General features: G+C 34.6%; 1 protein-coding gene and 1 non-coding gene across 6 annotated transcripts in view; one reads left to right on the top strand and one right to left on the bottom strand.

The window, feature by feature from the left end:
- The window catches only part of ATG4C (autophagy related 4C cysteine peptidase), a 95,906-nt gene that overhangs the window by 39,732 nt on the left and 30,892 nt on the right, over positions 1–25,282 (top strand). For all 5 annotated transcript variants that reach the window (XM_027537045.1, XM_027537046.1, XM_027537043.1 and 2 more), the window contains 6 exons: positions 7,562–7,795; positions 10,161–10,491; positions 12,587–12,657; positions 18,551–18,687; positions 23,652–23,730; positions 24,391–24,467. In XM_027537045.1, coding sequence (XP_027392846.1) covers positions 7,562–7,795; positions 10,161–10,491; positions 12,587–12,657; positions 18,551–18,687; positions 23,652–23,730; positions 24,391–24,467 — 929 coding nt within the window. The remainder of the gene's footprint in view (positions 1–7,561; positions 7,796–10,160; positions 10,492–12,586; positions 12,658–18,550; positions 18,688–23,651; positions 23,731–24,390; positions 24,468–25,282) is intronic.
- Positions 25,057–25,163, bottom strand: LOC113890666. Its single transcript, XR_003510612.1, has one exon. It is a non-coding gene; the product is annotated as a U6 spliceosomal RNA (small nuclear RNA).

Below are 25,282 nucleotides of genomic sequence, written 5' to 3'. Positions count from 1 at the left end.
TTTGAACCAGTCCGTTGTTCCATGTCCAGTTCTAACAGTTGCTTCTACATACCTTAATTAAAGATTACTTTATGGTTAAAAGGTGCTAATCATCATCTGACAATGCAGGGATGTCAACCAAGCTTCAGGTATAAAAAATTCACTATTTGCAAAGCACAATAAAGTGAAGAATAGTTAAACAAGATATGCCTGTGTTCACTTTTTATATGGTTATTGATAAAGTAAAGTTTGTCATCTCATTGTTTACTTTCTATTTGTTAAATCTGCTTTGTTCCCTTTTCCTCTTTTCTACCTTCTTTCAGAATATTTGACTATTTCTGGTTTCTATTTTATCTCTTTGCTGGCTGATTAGCTATAACTTTTTATTATGTTATTTTGCTGGTTACTTTAAGGTTTTGGTATACATCTTTAACTTATGACTGTCTACTTTCAAGTGGTATTATATCAACTTACATATAGCATAAGAACCTTGGAGTGGTGTATTGCACTTCCCTCCTCCTGGTCTTTATTATGCTATTAGTGTCATATATTTTATTTATTTGTGTCTCATACATGCCACAATACATTGTTATTGTTTTTGTTTCAACATTCAATATCTTTCAAGAGATTTAAGTGGTAAGAAAACTTACATATTTGCTCATGTAGTTATTTCTGGTATTTCTCATTCCTTTGTAGGAATCCATATTTCTGTCTGCTAAATTTCATTCTTTTTCTGCTTGAAGGACTTATTTTAACATTTCTTACAATGCAGGGGTGCTGGTAATGTATTCTTTCAGCTTTTGTATCTCTGAAAGGGTCTTGCTTTCATTTTCAAAAGGTATTTTTGCTGGGTATAGAATTTTGGGTTAATGATTTTTTTCTTTCTGTGGCTTTAAAGATATTGACTATTATACAGAGTGAAGTAAGCCAGAAAGAAAAACACCAATACAGTATATTAACGCATATATATGGAATTTAGAAAGATGCTAACAATAACCCTGTGTATGAGACAGCAAAAGAGACACTGATGTATAGAACAGTCTTATGGACTCTGTTGCAGAGGGAGAGGGTGGGAAGATTTGGGAGAATGGCATTGAAACATGTGTAATATCATGTATGAAACGAGTTGCCAGTCCAGGTTCGATGCACGATACTGGATGCTTGGGGCTAGTTGCACTGGGATGACCCAGAGGGATGATATGGGGAGGGAGGAGGGAGGAGGGTTCAGGATGGGGAACACATGTACACCTGTGGCGGATTCATTTTGATATTTGGCAAAACTAATACAATTTGTAAAGTTATTAGCAAGGTGAAAAGACAGCCTTCAGAATGGGAGAAAATAATAGCAAATGAAGCAACTGACAAACAACTAATCTCAAAAATATACAAGCAACTCCTACAGCTCAATTCCAGAAAAATAAATGACCTAATCAAAAAATGGGCCAAAGAACTAAATAGACATTTCTCCAAAGAAGACATACAGATGGCTAACAAACACATGAAAAGATGCTCAACATCACTCATTATCAGAGAAATGCAAATCAAAACCACTATGAGGTACCATTTCACACCAGTCAGAATGGCTGCGATCCAAAAGTCTACAAGTAATAAATGCTGGAGAGGGTGTGGAGAAAAGGGAACCCTCTTACACTGTTGGTGGGAATGCAAACTAGTACAGCCACTATGGAGAACAGTGTGGAGATTCCTTAAAAAACTGGAAATAGAACTGCCTTATGATCCAGCAATCCCACTGCTGGGCATACACACTGAGGAAACCAGAAGGGAAAGAGACACGTGTACCCCAGTGTTCATCGCAGCACTGTTTATAATAGCCAGGACATGGAAGCAACCTAGATGTCCATCAGCAGATGAATGGATAAGAAAGCAGTGGTACATATACACAATGGAGTATTACTCAGCCATTAAAAAGAATACATTTGAATCAGTTCTAATGAGGTGGATGAAACTGGAGCCTATTATACGGAGTGAAGTAAGCCAGAAGGAAAAACATCAATACAGTATACTAATGCATATATATGGAATTTAGAAAGATGGTAACAATAACCCGGTGTACGAGACAGCAAAAGAGACACTGATGTATAGAACAGTCTTATGGACTCTGTGGGAGAGGGAGAGGGTGGGAAGATTTGGGAGAATGACATTGAAACACGTAAAATATCATGTAAGAAACGAGATGCCAGTCCAGGTTCGATGCACGATACTGGATGCTTGGGGCTAGTGCACTGGGTTGACCCAGAGGGATGGTATGGGGAGGGAGGAGGGAGGAGGGTCTAGGATGGGGAACACATGTATACCTGTGGCGAATTCATTTTGATATTTGGCAAAACTAATACAATTATATAAAGTTTAAAAATAAAATTAAAAAAAAGAAAAAAAAAAAAGCCAGTTGTGGGGGGAAAGAAAAAAAATAGAAAAAAAAATTTAAAAAATAAATTATATGATATATAAAAAAAAAGATATTGCCCTTTTATCTTCTTCAGTTCAGTTCAGTTCTGTTCAGTCGCTCAGTCGTGTCCAACTCTTTGCGACCCCGTGAATCACAGCATGCCAGTGGAAACAGTGTCAGACTTTATTTTTGGGGGCTCCAAAATCACTGCAGATGGTGATTGCGGCCGTGAAATTAAAAGACACTTACTCCTTGGAAGGAAAGTTATGACCAACCTAGATAGTATATTGAAAAGCAGAGACATTGCCAACAAAGGTCCATCTAGTCAAGGCTATGGTTTTTCCAGTGGTCATGTATAGATGTGAAAGTTGGACTGTGAAGAAGGCTGAGCACCGAAGAATTGATGCTTTTGAAGTGTGGTGTTGGAGAAGACTCTTGAGAGTCCCTTGGACTGCAAGGAGATCCAACCAGTCCATCCTAAAGGAGATCAGGCTTGGGTGTTCATTGGAAGGACTGATGCTGAAGCTGAAACTCCAATACTTTGGCCACCTCATATGAAGAGTTGACTCATTGGAAAAGACTCTGATGCTGGGAGGGATTGGGGGCAGGAGGAGAAGGGGATGACAGAGGATGAGATGGCTGGATGGCATCACCGACTCAATGGACATGAGTCTGAGTGGACTCCGGGAATTGGTGATGGACAGGGAGGCCTGGCGTGCTGTGATTCCTTTATCTTCTTACTTGTTTTGTTTACTGTGAGAAACCTGATGTTATCCTTATCTTTCTTTGTACATAATGTCTTTTTTACTCTTGACTGCTTTTGAGATTTTTTTCTTTATCACTAGTTTGGAATAGTTTGACTATGATGTTGAAGTGGTGTTGTTTTCTTCATGATTGCTTGGGTTTTGGTGAATTTCTTGAAACTGTTGTCTCATAGCTTTCACCAGTTCTGAATTTTTTCAGCCATTTTGTCTTCAGATATTTTTTTCTATCCTCCCCTCTGTTCCCTCTCCTTCTGGATCTCCAGTTGGACATATTAGCACAAATGAAATTGTGCCACATCTCACTGATATGCTTTTATTTTTTTAAAGAATTCTTTTTCTTCTCTGTGTTTTAATTTGTATAGTTCCTATTGCTTTGTTCTCAAGTTCACCAGTCTTTTGATCTTTTCCTCAGCAATAGCTGTCATAAATCCAAGTCAGTATATCTTTTATGTTGGACATTGTAGTTTGTACGTCTAAAATTCCAGTAAAAAGACTTGTTTCTACTTATCTTTTTGAACATATGTAATACTGTTGTGAGGTTTTCCAGGTGGTGCTAGTGGTAAAGAAACTGCCTGCCAGTGCAGGAGATGTAAGAGGCATGAGTTCAATCCTTGCCTGGAAAGATCCCCTGGAGGGGGGCATGGCAACGCACTCCAAGACTCTTGCAGCATGGCAGGCTGTATATAGTGAATCTCATGGACAGAGCAGCATGGCAGGGCTATAGTCTGTAGGACTGCAAAAAGTTAGACATGATGGAAATGACCTAGCACAGCACACCACAATATTATAATATTAATAATTCTTTTAATGTTCTTGTTTGCTAATTCTAGCACTTTTGTAAGTTTGGGTTCAGTTTTGATTGACTGAGTATTCTCTTTTTGGCTTGTGTTTTCCTGCCTATTTGTATGCTCGACTGATTGCCAGACATTGTATTATTTACTTTTTTGGGTGCTGGATATTTTTGTATTCTGAGTATTGCATTGTATGAATATGCCACTTTATTAATCCATTTTACTTGTGGTGGAGATTTGGATAGTTTTCAGTTTTTGGCAATCAGTAAGAGCCCTCCTGTGAATATTTTTGTACATGTGCTTTAATGAACATGAATATGGATTTTCGTACAGTGTGTATACCTGGGGATGTAATTGCTGAGTCACAGGGTATTCATATGTTCAGTCTCAGTATATACTACCAGATAATTTTACAAACCAGTTGTGCTAATTTATATTTCTGCTAGATGCGTATGAGAATTCTGCTTGCTCTCAGCTCACCAGTACTTGGTATTTTTCATATTTATTAGAGAAACATTTTATCTTAATTTGCATTTGTTTGATAACAGATGAAACTGAGCATATTTTCATAGATATTTTTCCATTTAAACATGTCTTCTATTAAATTGTCTCTCTAGATTGTCTTCATATATTTTGGGTATGAATCCATTTTTGAATATATCTACAGGAAATGTTGTCTCCTACTCCCTTAGTTACTTTTTCATCATTTATCTTTTGAAGAGCTCATAATTTTAAAGAGTTCATAATTTTAATATAATCTGGTTGACTTTTTTACTTTCTTAAATGGTTAGTAGTTTTTGGATTCTGTTTAATAAATTTTTGCTCACTTTAGGACATGATTTTCTCTCTCTAGTGTTTTAAAGCTGTCATTTTGTGTGTGTATGTTTTCTCTCTGGTTGTTTTTAAGATCAGCTCTTTGTCTTTTGTGTGGGCTTCATTTTATTCTACTCAGAATTCATATATTTCTTAAAATCTGAGAAAATTTCAGTCAATTTTAATTATAGTTTTTCTCCATTTTTCCTGTTCTCCTGTACATCTTTGACAAGCTTTTCTGTTATTAGTTTTTTTTTTAATGTCTCTTAAATTCTTTGGTTTTTAGATATTAGTTATTTTGCCTCTCTGTGCTGTGTTCTAAGTAATTTCTTTAGTTTTTCTTGTTCCTTGATTATCTTCTGAGCTATATGTAGTTTTCTATTTAATCTATACCAAATTTCTATTTTCTGTTATTATTATTATTATTTAATTTCTAGTAGTTCCTTTTGGTTTTCTTTTACATGTGCCTGGTCAATTTTAATAGTCTATTTTATGTTATTTGTCCAACTTTTTTTGTTGGTGAGAGGCAGACTTTCACTGAGCTCTCAATATTGCTAGCGATTCTCTTCTCTTTCCTTTATCAGCTTTCTTTCTCACTCTTTTAGTAGTTCTTTTAGGCATTCTCATTCTTCATAAACCTCTGCTCAGAAATCTGTTCCATCATGGGAAACAAAAGCAAAGCAAAACAAAATTTAAAAAACATCTCTTCCTTTGATTCCATTTATCTTACATTGACCTGACAAATGTTTATTGTGCATCTTCTATGGACTGAACTCTGTTAGGCACTGAACATTCAGAGGTCCAGAAGATAAACGCATTTCTTCCTCTCTGGTATACTTGAAATCTGGATGGAAAGCAGATGTAAATAAAAAAATATTCTTGGTATAATTAATACTGTAAAAAGGAAAGCCAGTCAAAGAGTGGAATAGAAGGAACAGTATTATAGTAGAAAGTGAACAGGACCACAAAGTTCATTTAGTACTAGGAGTTTTCCAATAATATTTAGAGTAAATATTAGAGGGAGACTAGATCTTAAAAGGATAAGGAATTAGTCACTTTGTCAAGGTAGGAAATTAGGAACTATGTGTTTGGCAAGCCACAGGATAAGGTGTGATAGTTATGTGTTATTGTATTCAATTTAAAACAAATTTAAATGTCTCCTAAAGTAGAAACTTTTGACATATTTATAGTGCCATATTCAGTTTCCAGGCATTTTAATTTTTATTTATAATTAGATTCAAGGTTTAGTATTAAGAGAAATTCATTGATAAAAGAGGCTTGGCATGTATTCTTTTAATTATTAAAACTATATACTACAATTTAGCTCCATTAAACTGAATATTATGAAGTTTGGGTGATTGTAATTTTTTCAGAATGAGCTTGAAGAGGGATAGATGCAGAAAACATGAGGAATAAAAGCATGATAAAACTGCTTTAACATCTTGCAGAATGGCATTAAAAATTAAACTCCTTGGAGTTGAGAGTTATAGGCAGATTTATTTACCTATCCATCCATTCACCCAAACCAGCCAACATTTATTAGGATCTGTTTGTGCTAGGTACTGTATGCATGCAGAAGCTGAAAAGATGACTAAGACTTTCTCTCTGGAAAGATCAGGGAATGTTAGTTCATTCTGAGCACTGGTGTTTTATAAATTATTGGGCAAATAGTGACCCTAGTTTTCACATAGAAATTGTATTCAGTTCAGTTCAGTTCAGTCACTCAGTTGTGTCTGACTCTTTGTGACCACATGAATCCCAGCACGCCAGGCCTCCCTGTCCATCACCAACTCCTGGAGTTCACTCAGTCAGTGAGTTCACTCAGTTCCATCGAGTCAGTGATGCCATCCAGCCATCTCATCCTCTGTCGTCCCCTTCTCCTCCTGCCCCCAATCCCTCCCAGCATCAGAGTCCTTTCCAATGAGTCAACTCTTCGCATGAGGTGGCCAAAGTACTGGAGTTTCAGCTTTAGCATCATTCCTTCCAAAGAAATCTCAGGGCTGACCTCCTTCAGAATGGACTGGTTGGATCTCCTTGCAGTAGAGAGAATCAATTTGTAAAGGCTTTTACAAATTACATATGTGAGTGGCAAGAATTAAAAAATATATTTTAACATGATTGGGTAATAACATACTTAATAATTTTATTTGTTGTTGTTGTTCAGTTGCTCAGTCATGTCTGACTCTTTGCTACCTGATGATGGACTGCAGCACTCCAGGCTTTCCCATCCTTTACTGTCACCTGGAGTTTACTCAGACTCATATCCATTGAGTTGATAATGCCATTAGCTTATTAGTTTTGGTTTTATAATTTGAGTATAAATGTTCCTAACAATAAATACATCTATATTTTATTTGAGCTAGTTATAATATGATATAGTTATCATATGATTATATACATTTTTTACATATTGGCAAATTATGATATTTTATTTGTAAATCTCATTTTAGAGAGTACTAATACCTGTATATTGAGCCAAGTGAGGCAAAAAGGAAACATATTTTTATATTATCTCATTAGAGTTGATTGTATTTGGAATATAGAATGTTATTGTTAACAGAATTACTGATAATATCTTATATTAGTTAGTACCAAAGTGTACAAATCATTTCCGCATTCATTCTTATTTGATTTTCATAACAGCCTGAACAGAATGTAAGATTTATCTTCATTTAAATCTGAAGAAAGAATTGGATTGTGCCATACTCCATATGAACAGTAATGGGAATATATTACCATTACTGACATTTTTTTGTATATATTTATGTATTACTTTGTATATATTTTTTTATATTTTTATTTTGTAGATGAAAATGAACTCTTACCTGCAAGATCAGGGTGTACAATAGAAGATCATGTAATTGCAGGAAATGTAGAAGAATTTCGTAAAGATTTCATTTCAAGAATATGGCTTACCTACAGGGAAGAATTTCCTCAAATAGAAGGCTCAGCTTTGACAACAGACTGTGGTTGGGGGTGTACATTAAGAACTGGCCAGATGCTACTGGCTCAAGGACTCATACTTCACTTTCTTGGTAGAGGTAAATCAGATTTTAGGTTTTGGGGGTTTTATTGCTGTTGTTTAAATTTGAAGTCTAGCTTCAAATTTCATTCTAGCAAACTGAATGAAATTCCCGGATGTTAACTTTCTTGACTCTCTGATGTCTTCTGAAGTTGTAACTTATTTAGCAAGTAACATAACATCTTTGTTGAATTGGGCCAGTATGACTTTAACTTTCATGATTCACCTTTCCAAAATACAGGTTGAATGTAAATATTATTCATGGCTCCCACTATGAATTAAGTTCAAGTTTTAGTAGTCTTTGGATTTTTTTGTTTTTGTTATTATTTAGTTCTTTTCAATTGGACTCTCTGGATTATCTGCAGTTTGTAAATTCTGGCAGCAATGACAGAGCAGATAATTATTGTGCAGTTAATATTTTTACATTAAAATATTTTTATATTATTTAAATCTTAAGAAGTTTTATATTGGTTTCTTTATTTTTCACTCTACATATCATCAGTAATGCTTTAATATTATTTTTATTTTTATAAATATGGCTGCTACTGCTACTGCTAAGTCACTTCAGTCGTGTCCAACTCTGTGCGACCACATAGACGGCAGCGCACCCGGCACCCCTGTTCCTGGGAGTCTCCAGGCAAGAACACTGGAGTGGGTTGCCATTTCCTTCTCCAATGCATGAAAGTGAAAAGTGAAAGTGAAGTCGCTCAGTCGTGTGGCTATAATCAGTTAAATTGATTGTTATTTTCTATTAATAAATAAAGTCATCATACTTTTAGACTCTAAAAAATGTCATTGATACCTAACTTACATATATCTATTTTTTCTGATGTGCCACCTTTCTTAACATTTCCACTAGTTTATTTTTACATAATATGTACATTTGTAGGAAGATTTTAGTTTACCGTTTTAGGCTATCGTATCTGGTTGCTACTAAGTATCATTATATTTTTTTAGGTGTTAGATAATTTTTTACAATGCCCAGCAAATATTTAATAACCTTTCTATAGGTATTATTGATGAGATCATTTAGAGAGAATATTTATTCCAGAATGGTGTAGATATTGCAAGGAAAGGAACTTTTCAGCTTTTCCTGGGATGATTCATTTGTAGTCTCCTGCAAACATGGACACAAATTGGAACACTTTTCACAGTCCTGACTTGGCCTCTGAACCTGTGACTCATTTGGCTAACTTAAAATTGCATGAATGTTTGGGGACTGTCTTATTATTAAAAAGAATGAGGTAGTGATATAGTTGATTTTGTGTGGGGGGACCTTTGATCTCTAATGACTTTATTAACTTCACTTACTAGAGAATTGATATTATTCCCCAAAGAATAATTAAATTATTTTGAAAGGAGTATATGAGGAAAAAAAAAAACCTTGAAAAGAAATATTAAACTTCCACGGTCAAACTTTTATTTTAAGGTATAACCAAAACAAAACACATTTTCTGAAATGAATCTCTCATGAATACTGTGAATGATATTCAATATATTTATTGTGCCTTTGGGTAGTCAAGATCTGGTGAGCAGTATTGGTAATGGAATGTAAAAAGTCTTTATCCCATCTTAGTACTATAAAAAAGAAGAAAAGAAAGGGAAACATATTGAAATGTCCATTTGTACCTAAGTTTACTATTTTTTTCTCTTTCATTTTGGTAATTTTTTCCTGATTATATGTAATATATTCCCATTTAAAAATTTTTAGAAACTACAGAAAAGTGTGGGGAATATTATTTCAACTCTAAAGAAAGCATCATTGATAAATTAGCATGTTTTTTCTGCTTGTACCTTTATTAAGTACCTTTATTTTTTTAAGCACCTTTATTAATGTACATACTATAAATACACTTATTTAAAGTGAACAATATTTCAGTGGTTTTTAGTATATTTACAAAATTTTACAATTATCCCCATAATCTAATTTTAGGACATTTTCATCTTCCCCCAAAGAAACCGCATGCTGATAGTGCTGTGCTGTGCTTAGTCGCTTAATTGTGTCCAACTCTTTGCAACCCCATAGACTATAGCCTGCCAGGTTCCTCTGGATTTTTCCAGGCAAGGATACTGGAGTGGGTAGCCATTCCCTTCTCCAGGGGATCTTCCTGACCCAGGTATTGAACTGGGGTCTCCTGCATTGTCGGCAGATTCTTTACCAGCTGAGCTATATGCTATGCTATGCTAAGTAAGGGAAGCCCATACTAATAGTGGTCATTCCCAGTATTCCTCCTTCCCCATATACAACCATTAATCTACTTTCTGACTTTATTATTTTAGTTTAGTAACTCACGTATCTTTAAATGCTGCATACTTATTTGAGTAGAATTGTTAAAGTCTAACTATTTAAAAGATCTGAATAATTTGCTTTGTAACTACTATAGCTTGGACCTGGCCAGATGCTTTGAACATTGAAAATTCAGACTCTGAATCATGGACTTCCAACACTGTAAAAAAATTTACTGCATCATTTGAAGCATCGCTTTCAGGGGAAAGAGAACTCAAAACCCCAACAATTTCTCTGAAGGAAAAAATGGAGAGATATTCTGATGATCGTGAGATGCAAAATGAAATTTATCACCGGAAAATCATCTCTTGGTTTGGTGATTCCCCCTTGGCTCTCTTTGGTTTACATCAGCTAATAGCATATGGAAAGAAGTCTGGGAAAAAAGCTGGAGATTGGTATGGACCGGCTGTTGTTGCTCACATTTTAAGGTAAAACTGTTTTAAAGTCTTCCATCTCATGACAGAGGTCCTCAGGCTCAGAGATACTGATTTTTGCAGTGCATATATCTTATTAGAACTTTTAAAATCTAACTGTATGAGAATATTTATAAAGGAACTTCCATTTGCTATTAGGGAAAAGATAAGACATACTGTGACACTAGTCACATTTAATTTATCTACTAACAAAGTTTTCTTCTTTTGCTCATAGGTATGGATATCCAAGATCTCTTTCTAACCAGGTTTTCACTAGACTACCTTATTGAAATGTTCTGAAAACTAACAACTCTTTCAACCTTGGAACATGCATGACATTATAGTTTTTTTTTTTAAACAGTGTAACCTGGGGGCTATAATGTACTGATAGTGTAATGAAATGTCAAGAGCTAAAATTGATGTTTCCAGCATTTCTTTGCACACATCAAATTCTTGTGAATTGTAAATGTATGGGATTATTAATATAATTATATCATAGTAAAAGTAAAGGGTATGTGATGTTCAGAGTACTTAGAAAAAAGTTGAAAGTCAAATTTCACTATACCTCAGGTTTATAGTGCCATTTACTACTGAAGTTTTAAAAAAATTATCTTATTTGTTATATTTCCCATTATTATTAACTGAACCATTAATAATATCATCAAATTACAGCATGTTATAGTAAATTTAGTCCATTTAGAATAATATACAAAATCCAAATTATTACAGTGTTTTTTTGCATATTAAAAGATTTATATTTTATAGGCCAAATGCTTGCAGTTGAAAAAATATTTGCCTAATGTTATTAAATGGATTATTAAGAATAATATCAAGTCCAGTTTAGTATGACATTTATAAAAACATAATCATAAAAGCATAGTTTCTGCTCTTTAAGATGTTACATTCTATATCCCCGGGGATCAGGGCACTTTTTATGTAAAAGACTTGATAGTAAATAGTTGAGGCTTTTCAGGCTCTATAAGGTCTCTATTGCTCATTTTTCTCATTAAAAAAAATTTTTTTTGTTTTACAGTCTTTGAAAACTAAAAACCATTTTTTAGCCTCAGGTTGTACAGAAACAGGCCTCAGCTCATGTTTGAACTGTGGGGCATAATTTTCCATCCCTCTTTTATACTAGCACATAAAAACATGCAAAATAAGGCATATTAAAGTAAAAACAAAACAGATACAGTTAAATAAATGTATCTATTTTTCTACAATTTGTGTAATTTACTTTTACAGATATTATGATTTTTTTTTTTATATCTTGTGAACCATTGAGAGCATTATATTCACTTGGAAAAAATTTTCAATTTGCAGTTTTACTTACAGAATTCTAAGACTTGAAAGTAGGAAATTCATCTGTTCAGGTCCTATAGGTTTTTGAATGAAGGAAAAAAGTCATGCTATTGTTTAAAGAAAAGATAAAAAACTTCCTTAAATGTACTAGAGAACAATCATATTTTGCTAATCAGTAATGTAATGGGCTTCCCTCATAGCTCAGTTGGTAAAGAATCCACCTACAATGCAAGAGACCTGGGTTTGATCCCCTGGATTGGAAAGATCCCCTGGAGAAGGGAAAGGCTGCCCACTCCAGTATTCTCCCTGGATTGGAAAGATCCCCTGGAGAGGGGAAAGGCTACCGACTCCAGTATTCTGACCTGGAGAATTCCTTGGACTATACAGTCCAGGGGGTCGCAAAAGTCGGACACGACTGAGCGACTTTCACTTTCATTTAATGTAAGTTAATATGAAGCAAACCTTGAAGCGTATTGTAATAGCACTTTTTAGAAAGCATTTAATATAGCCAGGGGAGTTTGAGAGAAATTCTTTTGGGAGGACTGGGTAGGGTTCATGCCTTTATACCCAAGAATTTAAAATTTTAAACTTATGTTTTTATGTTCTTTGAGTAATTTAGAGTAATATTCTACTTTGAAAAAATTGACGTGATTTTTAAAAAATACCATTCAGGTAATAGTTTTGAAAGCAGGCACTAAAGGTTAAATAGGAAAGTCTAGAAAATGTTGGCTTTCTTTTTCTTTAAATGAAATCTTTAGTTATTAACTGGAAGTGTTAGGATTTTAAAGGATAATCCTTATTATTTTCTTAGAAAAGCAGTTGAAGAAGCAAGACACCCAGACTTAAAAGGAATCACTATTTATGTTGCACAAGATTGTACAGGTGAGGAATCTATTATATGATTTTACTTTTCATCCACTTATTTGGTTAGACCTTTTTAAAATTTTAGGTATAATATATAGCATTACATTAGTTTCAGATGTACAGCATAATTTGTATTTATATATACAAATTTGTATGTTGCATTGGTTTCAGATGTACAACAGTATTTGTATATATTGTGAAATGATCACAATAAGTCTAGTTAGCATCCATCACCATCCAGTCTGTCCATTCCGTTCTCATTGTCCAGTTGTGTCTGACTCTTTGCGATCCCAGGGACTGCAGCTTGCCAGGCCTATCTGTCCCTTACCATCTCCTGGAGTTTGCCCAAGTTCATGTTCATTGCATCGGTGATGCTGTCCAGTCATCTCATTCTCTGATGCACCATACATAGTTAAAAATTTTTTTGTGTGTGATGAAAACTTTTAAATATACATTATAATATTATTAACTATAGTCCCCTTCCTGTACATTACATCCTTGTAATTTATCTTATAGCTAGGAGTTGTACCTTTTAACCCCCTTCACTCTTTTTGTCCCCCCACTCTACCTCTGCCAACCATCAGTCTGTTCTCTGTATCTATGAGCTTGGTGTTTTATGCATTTTGTTTTGCTTTTTAAGAGTCTTCATATAAGTGAGATGATACAGTATTTGTGTTTCTCAGTCTGACTTATTATACTTAGTATAATGCTCTCAGAATCTATCCATGTTGTCACAAATGGCAAGATTTCATTCTTTTTTATGGCTAAATAATATTCTTATATATTTATAAACATATACATACACCACATTTTCTTTATTCATTATTGATGGACACTTAGGTGGTTTCCATATCTTGGCTATTGTAAATAATGCTGCAGAAAACAAGGGGATGCATTTATCTTTTTGACATAGTGGTTTTGTTTTCTTCAGATAAATACCTAGAAGTAGAATTGTTAGATCATATTGTAGTTCTATTTTTATTTTTTTTAAGAACCACTATAGTGTTTTCCATAGTGGCCATGTTAATTTACATTCTCACCAGCAGTGCGCAAGGGTTCCTTTTGCTCCACATCCTCAACATTTGTTGTTTTTTGTCTTTTTTAATAATAACCGTTCTAACAGGTGCGAGATGGTATCTCATTGTGGTTTGATTTGCATTCTCAGATGGTTAGTGATGTTGAGCACTTTTTCATGTATGTGTTGGCCATTTATATGGCTTCTTTGGAAAAGTGTCTCTTCAGGTCTTCTGCTCATTTTAAAATTGGATTACTTGTTTTTTTTGATGATGAATTGTATGAGTCTCTATATATTTTATATACAAATATTTTTGTATATTTTGTATATTAACCCCTTATCATATATGTGATTGCAAATATTTTCTTGTATTCAGTAAGTTATCCTTTGATTTTGTTGACATTTTCTTTGACTGTAACAGAAGCTTTTCAGTTTGATGTATTGCCATTGTTTATTTTTGCTTTTGTTGCCTTATGATGCCCAGTTAAAAACATTATCACCAAAACCAATATCAAGGAGCTTTCTGCCTGTTTTCTTCTAGGAGTTTATGGTTTCAGGTCTTACGTTCAAATCTTTGATGATCCATTTTGATTTAATTTTTGTGCGTGGTATAAGATGGTGGTCCAGTTTTATTCTTTTGCATGTGGCTGTACAGTTGTCTCAACACCATTTATAATTAGATTTTTCAAAAGTATTTAGCTTATCCCAATTATACTGTAAATGATTATGAAGGTGGGGACCATGTTTTCACATTTTTGTTCCAACATGGCACCCTGTGTAGGCACTCATTAAATATTTCTTGATTGAATATATACTATGACTTATAAGTTGCAATATTAAAATAAATTCTTGAGGGAAATTTCAGTATTTAAAATGACTACTTAAAAAAAGATAGGTGGGAAAATTTAACATAAGTATATACTTGGTCTGCATGTCTGCCAAGTACCTCCTCATTGGTGGATTTGTTTCAAGGGAGGAAAATTCTCAGTTTGACTTGTCTCTTACTAGTCCATCAGTAAATCATCTGATCATGATGCAGGTATTGTCCTGAATGTAGCTTTGTTTTAATGTTTTGGGTCTTCTGTTTAATGACCAGTATTTATAGTAATTTTGAAACTCTGTTGGGGATAAAATAGAACCTTAATTTCCTGATAAAATAAAGTGCCTTCAAAATAAGCCACCTCATATTGTTTATTTTTTACAGAAATGCTTTCAACAGGACAAAGTATGTTAATGTTGGGGAAAGTTAAGTTATACTTTAATTATGTTTAATATAATGGTGTTTATAAGAGGTTTGAGAGTACCTTGGTAACTGACTAGTGCTGATAGTGTGGAAATAATGGTTGGCAAATACACATGCATTTGTTTGGGCTTTTGTTAAGGTTAATTGGATTTTTAAGAAAGACTGATAAGCCATGATTATAACCATATGAACATGAAAGTTTTAAGTTTTCAGACAAGTGCATGAATTTTCCAGATACTATATTTGTTTTTCAGGTAGGAAATCTTACAAAATAAAATATACTGTGTTAAGAGTTCTAATTAAGCCAAAGGATGTACGTAAACAATTAGTCATTAAATAATTTATGAATTTGCCTTTTGCATTTTGGTTGATATCAATCAGCTTTGGTCTTTAGTGTCACATACTGTTAATTAAAGAACACAAAGCTACTCAATATCTAGGTGGTTTGTGTAATTTGAAGTAGATATTTAAAATTCTGAACACTGATATTTAAAATTATAAAGGGAGAATTTATATTACTGTAGTGCATTTTGATAGATTGTGAGGTTAGAAATTAGGTGAAGCCAGAGTTAATTAATAATTAATTCCCCGCCATTCCGCCATCTTCGTTAGTGCTTTTTTTATTGATGTTTTTAGAAGATCCACTTTCTGTTATTTTCTCTTCCTCTCATTCTGTATTCTTTTCCTTTGTAATTACATATTTTTCCATGGCTTTAAATAGTTAGGACTATGCTCTATATACTAGGACTTTAACACTGCACTTCTAGTGCTGCTGCTGCTGCTAAGTCACTTCAATTGTGTCCAACTCGGTGCGACTCCATAGACGGCAGCCCACCGTCCCTGGGATTCTCCAGGCAAGAACACTGGAGTAGGTTGCCATTTCCTTCTCCAATGAAAAGTGAAAGGGAAGTCGCTCAGTCGTGTCTGACTCTTAGCGACCCCATGGACTGCAGCCTACCAGGCTCCTCCATCCATGGGATTCTCCAGGCAAGAGTACTGCAGTGGGGTGCCATTGCTACTTGTGTTAATATGAGGTAACTTGTATTTTCTGCCATCCTTAACTATTTCCATGTAGATGTTCTACAAGCACTTCAAATTCAGCACATTTAAAATTAAACCTATCATTTCTCTCTGTACATGGCTCCTTTCTTGCTTTCTATTTTCTGTTCACTCATAGTATCATGTCCACATGCATGCTTACTTATTCTTGACTCTTTTCTTATTGCTAATATCTAGTTAGTCAACCAAGGCTTAACAAATTATACTTAAAAACAAACATGGTTCTGAAATCTGTCTCTTCTTCACTCATTGATACAGATCAGACCCTTATCTCTAACTAGGACTTGAACATGATTTCCCTATCTTTCTTTTCTATTTCTCATTCATTTTGTCAAAAGAAATTGATCATGTCCCTTAATTTGAAAACCTATGACTGTCTGTTAACTCCAGTCTCAAGTTATTGTAGCATTTAAAATACAGCACATGAAGTCCTTTACCAATTGTTTTGACCTACATTTCCAGCATCGCCTGTCAACTGTCTTGCTTGCTAGTACACCAAAGTACCATCAACCTGCACACCATTCCTTGGATATACTATCATTACCTTTCTTCCATGTCTTTGTTGATACTATTGCCTCTGCTTAAAATGCCCCTTATTATTAAAATCTTTGTATTAACTTTTACTCATTCTTTAAGAACATGCTGTGAAGCCTTTTCCAGCTCCTATCAGGTAGAACTAGTTTTTTATTCTGTGTTCTGTAACATTGTGGAAATACTTATATTAAATATTGCACTTGTAATTCACTTTTAATAATACCTTGTGCTTATCTGTAAGTCCTTGTAGATCAGTGTTGGGGGAAAGTACCAGAACTGTTTGGTTGGGAGTCACTACTGTAGTGAGCCTCTGTTATGGAATTGGACTGTTTTATAGCCCTTCCATTGTGTTGAAAGTGGAGGAAAAATACCAAAACATTGAGGCAGACACTGTGAATTAAGGATCTTATTTGCTTTTATATTTCCCTGGCATAGAAAGCTTCAATAAATAGTTGGCCCTCAATAAATGTGTGTTGAATGAAATAGAACAGTAAGAAGAAATTGAAGAGTAAGAAGCACTTGATAAGGAAGAAATTGTTGTATATGTCAGGGGAATATTATTACTTTGTCTTTTTGCAACAATATTTGTTTCTGAAGGAAGTAGTCCTTTGGAAAAACCCATTTGATTGGAGTATGTATTAGTTCAGAAAAGTCAAAGATAGAAATGGTCATGTGTGTACTGTCTCAGAAAAGTGAGAGAATTTAGAGATTTATAACCAGAAGTTTTACTGAGTAGCTTGGCAAAAGTAAGATGAATTAAAACATGGAAAGAACTGTTTTTCCATTTCTGTAGCTTTGGTGTAGACTGACCATGGGAGGTGCACAGTTCCTGAGTACATATTTGGATTTACTCAGTCTCGTGGCTTTACAGTACCATCTGTCTGTCAGTTCCCAAATTTTTAGCTCCATCTCAGACCTGTCTGCAGATAGAGACTTTTTATGTCCTTAACTGCCAACTTATCATCCCTGCTTGCATGTCTAGTAGATATCTCAAGTTTAGCATGTCTAAAACTGAATTCCCGTTTCTCCTTCCTGTATTTTCCCTTCCTACAGTCTTCTCTGTCTTTGTAAATGGCAGCTCGCCTACTCTGTTTGCTTATATCAAAACCACGCCAAGCATCTATGACTCCTTTTTCCTCTCGTATATTATTTTTAATGTATCACTTTTCACCACCTCCTCATGAGCATCTTGTGACCATTCTGCATCTTGACAATTATTGCCTTTGTTCAGGCCACCATCATCTGTTGCTGGATTCTTGCGGTGCCTTCCTAACTTCTTTGTGTTTCAGCCCTTGCCCTCTGCAGTCCTGTGTTAATAAACACAGGAACCACACTGATAAAATATAAATCCAGATCAGGACATTTGTTTCCTAAAAAACTCTTCAGTGGCTTCTCATCTTACTCAAAGTAAAAACTGAAGTCTTTATAATGGCTTTTAAATTTCCTACCATCTGTCTTTGTTCTCTCTCAATTTGTAACCTTATCTCCTAACCTCATTATCTACTATTGTACCCTGACTCACAGTCCCTCCAGAGGCACTGGCCTCTTGGTCCTGGAACAAGCTGTCCATGCGTCTGTCCTAAGACATTTGCACTTGCTCATCTTTCTGTCTGGAATCTCTTCCCCCAGGTATCTGCACTTCTTGGTTTATTACTTTCTTTAAGTCTTGAGTTCCCTACCAGCTTATTTTAAATTGTGCTCCATTTCAACATTTCCTATCTATCTTTCTTCCCCTCTGTTTTCCTTCAGAGCAGCTATCACCATCTGTCTTATATTTTACTCATTTATTGTCTACTTCTCTGTGTTAGAGGATATGCTCTATGAGGTCAGGGGTTTTTCTCCATTTTGCTCACTGCTGAAGACTCAGTGCCATATAATAGTTATTTGATAAATACCTATTGCATGCATAAAGGTTGTGGGTAATTTTTAACTCATTGAGACCTTGTTAATGATGTTAGAAATTGCATGACTGGCCATTGTTGGGAGAAAAATTAGGGTACAAGTGTTTCTGAAAATTATTTTTATAAAATTTAATATGTATTAATTGTATTTTTTCTCAGTTTACAGTTCTGATGTAATTGATAAACAGTGCACTTCCATGGCCTCTGATAATACAAATGACAAAGCTGTTATTATTCTAGTTCCTGTTAGACTTGGTGGAGAAAGAACCAATGCCGACTATTTAGATTTTGTAAAGGTATGAAATAAGAACTAAAAATTTTTTGAAGGCAATGCTAGCTAACATGAAAAATACAGAAGGTTTGCAGTCTTTTTTCTATGAAATGGAATGATTTTATAGTTGCAGATTGATGATTTTATAGTTGTAGGTTGTAAAATTTGGCATTATAGATTTTAAATTTCAGTATTACAAGATCAGTGTGATTTGAAGAGTAAGGTGTTCAATGACAAAATAAAAAGCCTTTTAGTCTTTGCAGCTAATCAAGGGGATACAGTGCAGCAATAATCATAATCTGAAATAAGTCTATAGTTCCCATTATTCTTATGTGTGATTTTTAAATGTATGTACCTTTATTTATTCATAAACCCACATTAAACTATATCTAGGTAACTATTTTAAAAATTACTGCTGCATTATCTTCTACTTTGTTTCATGTGCTATCATAAGGTCCATAAGTAGGAAGAATACTTATTTATGTAGACAGAGATGATGAAGATAATGTTGGGGAGGTTCCAATTTTGTTTTCCTTATATTAACCAGTTACAAATCTGTTCTATTTCAGGATACATAATTTTTTTTTTTTTTTCAAAAGAACCTAATTAGGTTATCTTGTCACAAAACTTTACCTTTTGAAATAGTCTGTTTGAAAGTTAGTATTTATATTATTTGCATAGTTTTAATAAAATCAAGGCCAGAGATGGAATTCCTCTTTGAATGGACTGTCATGGCATATACTCATCTTGAAATAAAGTTTAGATTTGTACCTCACGTGAAACACAATAATAGTCCCATACTGTGATCCCAGTGTATACAGGTGGAACATGTATCCTCACTCTAGATTGTACTGATTCTAAAAATCTAGAGCAGTTCATTTCAATATATGGTATATGCAAGTCTTCTAGCTGATATCTTGGCTTTTCCTAATAGTTAATAAAAATTTGCAGGCTACTTGTTACTAAAAATAGCAGTGTGTGCATGCTGAGTTGCTTCTGTCTTGTCTGACTCTTTGCAACCCTGTGGACTGTAGTGCACCAGGCTCCTCTATCTATGGAATTCTCCAGGCAAGAATACTGGAGTGGGTTGCCATGCCCTTCTCCAGGGGATCTTCCTGACCCAGCAGTGGAACCCATATCTCTTATGGTCTCCTGCATTGGCAAGTGGGTTCTTTACCATTGGCGCCACTGTAACCAATAACTTATGAATCCACTAGATAAAAGTGGGGCTTTGATTTCTAACATGTGGACTCTTCAGTAGAATTTTGGGTGCAATATGAGAAGTTATAAACCATTTCATGGGGGCTTTGAGATTTCTGGCATGCTGTTATGTCTCTGTTGTAACCAAATCTAAAATGGATTGCCTGCCTTCTCTACTACCATGAGAAGATCAGAAACTGAGGCAATTTTGGAATCAACTTGCTAAAACCCCATTTCTGGTGAAAAGGGCTGCAGATAGCTTCATCTGGCTGAGGGCTTCGCTGTTTGGCGGCATTGAGAACAGTTATCAGATGGCAGGGCTGTGTAATCCTCTTGAGTGATTCACTGGAGTCTGCATTGTAGTGAAATAAACCACGGTTAGCTGTTAAAGTGATCCTTAGTACCTAGCATATAGGAGTTGCTCGACAGGTATTTGTATAACACTTGTAATACAGATTTATCTCATTTTGCCCTCACACTAGCTGGGAACTCAACTGCCTTTATTAAAAAAAAACAGAAGTGACAAAAGTTAAGTGATATGTTCAACTTCAGATAATAAAACTATTGACAGAGACCTGACCTTTTTTCATATGTTCCCGTAGAATCTGGACTTCCTAAAATGTAACATTTCTTTGAGCTCCTACTAATTTAATTTATGCTACAGTCCACTTTTAGAATAGTATTAATAACTATTAATATGTTTAAGATTTTTGATTATCAGGTAAAAATGTCTAAAATGGCTGAGTGAAGTAGGTGTTATGTTAGGTGTGGTGCTTGGTCACAGGATGGCTGGGTCAAAAGCCATAATGAGATCATGTAGAGAGCTATTCATTTAGGAGTGAAAAAAATAGTGTGTCTAATAGACCTAAAAGAAAAGTAATCGTCCTCTTCTTCCTCTTTGGTTTCTGCTCACTTTTCTTCTGTTTCCTCCTCCTCCACTTCTACCCCCACCTCCCCACGCACTCCCTCTCCCTCTTCTCCTCTCTCTGTGCTTCTTCCTCATCCTTTGTCAGCGTTGTATTTTTTCCTGCCAAACTACTGTACATTATACTCTCTAAAATTCACCATTCAATTCTATTATCTAAATTTATTAACCAAGGTAATTCCATGGTGTTTCGGAGATGGTACCATTGCCTGCTACATTCTGTGAGGAGAAAAATTTGGTGTGGTGCTTTATCAGTCCCTACCACAAGAAGTTTACTTATTTATTTATTTTTAAAAGGACCTGGAATGAGGAAAATCCAATATGTTCTCTTTCTTCAGCAAGACAAATTAGGACTTTCCTTCTTTGACTGATTACTTCAGTCTTATTTATTGCTTCATGGATACAGCTCAATCAATGCTCACCACTAGATAACTGTGAAAAAGCTTTTTTAGGAACTGAAAAGTGTTTCAAGTTTCCAGATACAGCTTCTTATGTGTAATGACATTTTAGCTCCTAATCTGCTTCTAAGTGTTTATTGCTAAATCTGCTCTATTTTGTTGAAAAGGAAATATAGATGTCAAGAACCAAAGTCTTTCTTCCATTACCCAAAATCACTCTTTTTTCTGATAGTCTGTGATGATTCCTGCTATGCGTTTTTTTCTTTTTTCTCTCGATTTTGAGGGACTTAGAACTTTTACTTTCTCCTGGGTCTCTGTATCAGAAACATTGTATTTCAGCTGATCAGATTGCCTCAGGTTGAAGGCACTCTCTAATTGTGTTAAAGATCTTTATTTTGGGGGAACACAGTAGAATAATAGTACTGTAAATAGAATGATAATAACATAGAATAATAATAACTATTATTATCAAGATTTTTGGTATAATTGCATCTTAATTAATTTTTGTTGTTGTTATTTAGTCACTCAATTGTGTCCGGTCCATCTCTTTTGTGACCCCATGGACTGTAGCCCACCAGATTCCTCTGTCTTTGGGATTTTCCAGGCAAGGATACTGGAGTGGGTTGTCATTTCCTTCTCCAGGGGATCTTCTGGACCCAAGGATTGAACCTACGTCTCCTGCATTGGCAGGCAGATTGCTTACCACTGAGCCACCTGGGAAGCCCCAATTGATTTTTCTGTTTAATTTTTTAAGTTGCAGTTCTCCTTACCCCACAAAAAACACCTCTATGATATTTTCACAAAGTATACACAGTTTGCAGCCATTAAACCTTGTAATATAGATCTATAGTTATTGATAGGAAAATGTTTAAGAGATCATGAATGACAAATGTTACAGTGGCATTTGTTATATAATGCCATGTTTATATAATTGTATTTATAAATCTATATGTGAATATATGTAATATAGACAGATGTCAATAAGGTATTCCCCTAAGTGTGGTTAATGATGAAATCTGAGTGTTGGTGTTTTGAGAAATTTTTGCTTTTTGATATATTTTCTTTGTGTGTTTTTCAGTAAACCACATTACTATTTTTAAGAAAATCATTAAGTTTAAACAAAACTGTTCTGTTTACTTGTTAAAAGGAAAAAGCATTTGATCACACAGTCTATTTTTGTGTCTTCTAGATTTTGAAACATCCTCTCATTTAAGAGAAGGGAAGTTTATTGTTTAATACTTTGGGGGGTTTATAGCATAAACTTTATTAGTGTTTTCTACCATAATATATGCTAAAATTAATATAGAAGCTATTGACAGTTTCTACATTAATAGAATATGGATATTAATTGATTCCACTGGGCATATTTTTAAATGACTCTACTCCATGGACATGATTTTTTTTTTAAAGTATAGAATTATTTAGGCCAGAATTATTCTCTGTTGGTCCAGTAGTTAAGAATCTGCCTTGCAATGCAGGTGACGCAGGTTTGATCCCTGATCAGGGAACTAAGGGGGCTTCGGCTTCCCTGGTGGCTCAGCAGTAAAGAATCCTCCTGCAATGCAGGAGATGGGGTTTGATCCCTGGGTTGGGAAGATCCCCTGGAGAAGGAAACTCACTCCAGGATTGTTGCCTGGGAAATATCATGGACAGAGGAGCCTGGTGGGCTGCAGTCCATTGGGTCGCAAAGAGTCCCACATGACTTAGTGACTAAACAACAGGGGAACTAAGATCCTACATGCCTTGGGGCAACTAAGCCCACACAGCACGATTGAGCTGGTGGGATGCAACAAAAGGTCCCCTGCGCTGCAAGTGAGACTCCACACAGCCAAAATAATAAATGAATTAATTAATTTTAAAAAAGAATTGTTTGACTCACCTTAAGCAGCTGCTTAGGGAACTTACTAAATGATTTATTGAGGTATCATTGATATTTATGATTAGTAAACTGACTTTAAATACAAAAATAATTATTCTTTTCCTTGGATTAGATTGTTTTTATTAGTCTGATTTTATTCCAAATGAAGTAGCACAAGATTTTTGTCAAGTGAACGCCACTGATTAAAAATGATTTTTAGTTTGTCGTTTTAAGACAAGTTTCAGTGAAAGCAAGAACAATGGCTAATAATTATTTCTAGCATTTCAAAAAGTGTGATGAAAATATTACATTGATCACAGCAAAGTTGCACCACCTAACTGACAGGCCATGTGTTTTGACTTTGGCAGAAATGTTTATTGCCTTTCCATAGTTATGTTGTTTATAACTGGCACGTAGTAATTGTTTAATGTTGTTAAATGGAAGATAGTTTGGTAGACAGAAGGGTTTCATAACATGGGGGAAAATGTAATAAAAATAAAACTGATGGTGAAAAATTTGCGGACTACTACTAGTAATACAAATTTAGTTGTTTTGAATAATTGTTGTTTGTCTCTTGACCCTAAATCTGAATTAATTTATTTTGGCAGGGAATTTTAAGCCTTGAATATTGTGTGGGTATTATCGGTGGCAAACCTAAACAGTCATATTACTTTGCTGGATTTCAAGGTTAGTGGTTTAGTAAAGTATATTTCTTCTTTGTTTTCTTTTAAAAGTCAGAAAGTTAACATAAGATCATCCAGAAACAGGATGAGTAACGGAGCAAAATGAGTACCTTATAAATTCATCAGTCCTGCCATAGCCATTCATTTGTCATTTGGTCCATAGTATAATTGGATTCTGTAAAATGTATATTTAATTTCTGTTATTGCATAAACAAGGCATAATTCATTGATTTTTACTAAACTTTAGAAGACATTGCTGCCATATTCTGACAGTTGCTATTTACATATTTACCTTATACCAGTTTTAGTGGTGCTAGTTGATGATAAAATGACAAGCAATATGTTCTTCCTGTCAGGATAAAGTAGTGCAATGCATTTTTCATATGCAAACTGTAGAATATAATTGTGTGTTTGTGAAAGTAATTTTATCACCAAAAATTAAATGACAGTCTCATCACTTTATAAAAATTCTGCTTATACAAGCATATTTGATTATGCAAAAGTTAATCTGTCCTGTGCAAACCTATGTTTCAGTCAATGAATATCAGTCTGGCAAGCTGTTACTCCCAGATTTTTTTCAGCTATTCTACATAGAAATTGGATTGTAAGCAGTGTAATAATAAGGTGTTTTTTGAATTACTTGTCTTCTGTTTTGTCCTTGCAGATGACAGTTTGATTTACATGGATCCTCATTACTGCCAATCTTTTGTAGATGTCAGCATAAAGGATTTCCCTCTTGAGGTACTGTGGATAAAGAGCTGGCACTGCTTTCTTACCATATGAAGCAAACTCTTAATTATTCAGAGATATGCTAAGCAGCTATGCTTTTATGGTATTCCAAGTTAATAATAAATATTTTACTAATTTACAAGTCCATAATACATACAGTGGTCAAAGGTTAGATAATTTTTGTTGCTGAATTTTAATTTATAATACACTGTCTTCATTTATCTTTGTCTCTAACTTGTTAGATATCCTAGCCCTACCAAAATAAATGATCAAGCTTCCAAGTAATTCCAAGAACAGTACTGAAGAATTTAAAATGTTAGACATGTTTAAAGAAAGAAAGGGGGAAAAAAGAAAAAGAAGACAATGGAGTTGGGTTAGAATGACAAAATGATTGAAGGGGAGTGTGACATTATTTTGCTTTAAGTATGTAATTAAGACAAGTTTCAGTGACAACAAGAGCAATGTCTAATAATTATTTCTAGCATTTCAGTAATTCTTAGCCTCTAGTTAAGTTTCCATGAATTTTAGTTGGGTTTCTAATATTTATTTTAGCTTTGATTTCTTAAAGTCTTCTTTTCCTTCCTGTTTTGTTTTTTTTTTTTTAAATATGGAATGCTTCACGAATTTGCGTGTCATCCTTGCGCAGGGGCCATGCTAATCTTCTCTGTATCGTTCCAATTTTAGTATATGTGCTGCCGAAGCGAGCACTTTTCCTTCCTGTTGATCATTTTCTGAGCCAGCATTTACAAAATTTTTAAATTGGATTTATAATGTTTTGTTAGTTTCAGCTGTACAGCAAAATGAATCAATTATAGAATCCCAGGGAC

This window comes from Bos indicus x Bos taurus, chromosome 3, assembly GCF_003369695.1.
Source record: "Bos indicus x Bos taurus breed Angus x Brahman F1 hybrid chromosome 3, Bos_hybrid_MaternalHap_v2.0, whole genome shotgun sequence".
Taxonomy (NCBI): Eukaryota; Metazoa; Chordata; class Mammalia; order Artiodactyla; family Bovidae; genus Bos; species Bos indicus x Bos taurus.
Note: the sequence above shows the minus strand (reverse complement) of the source record. Positions and strands in the feature narration are given on the sequence as shown.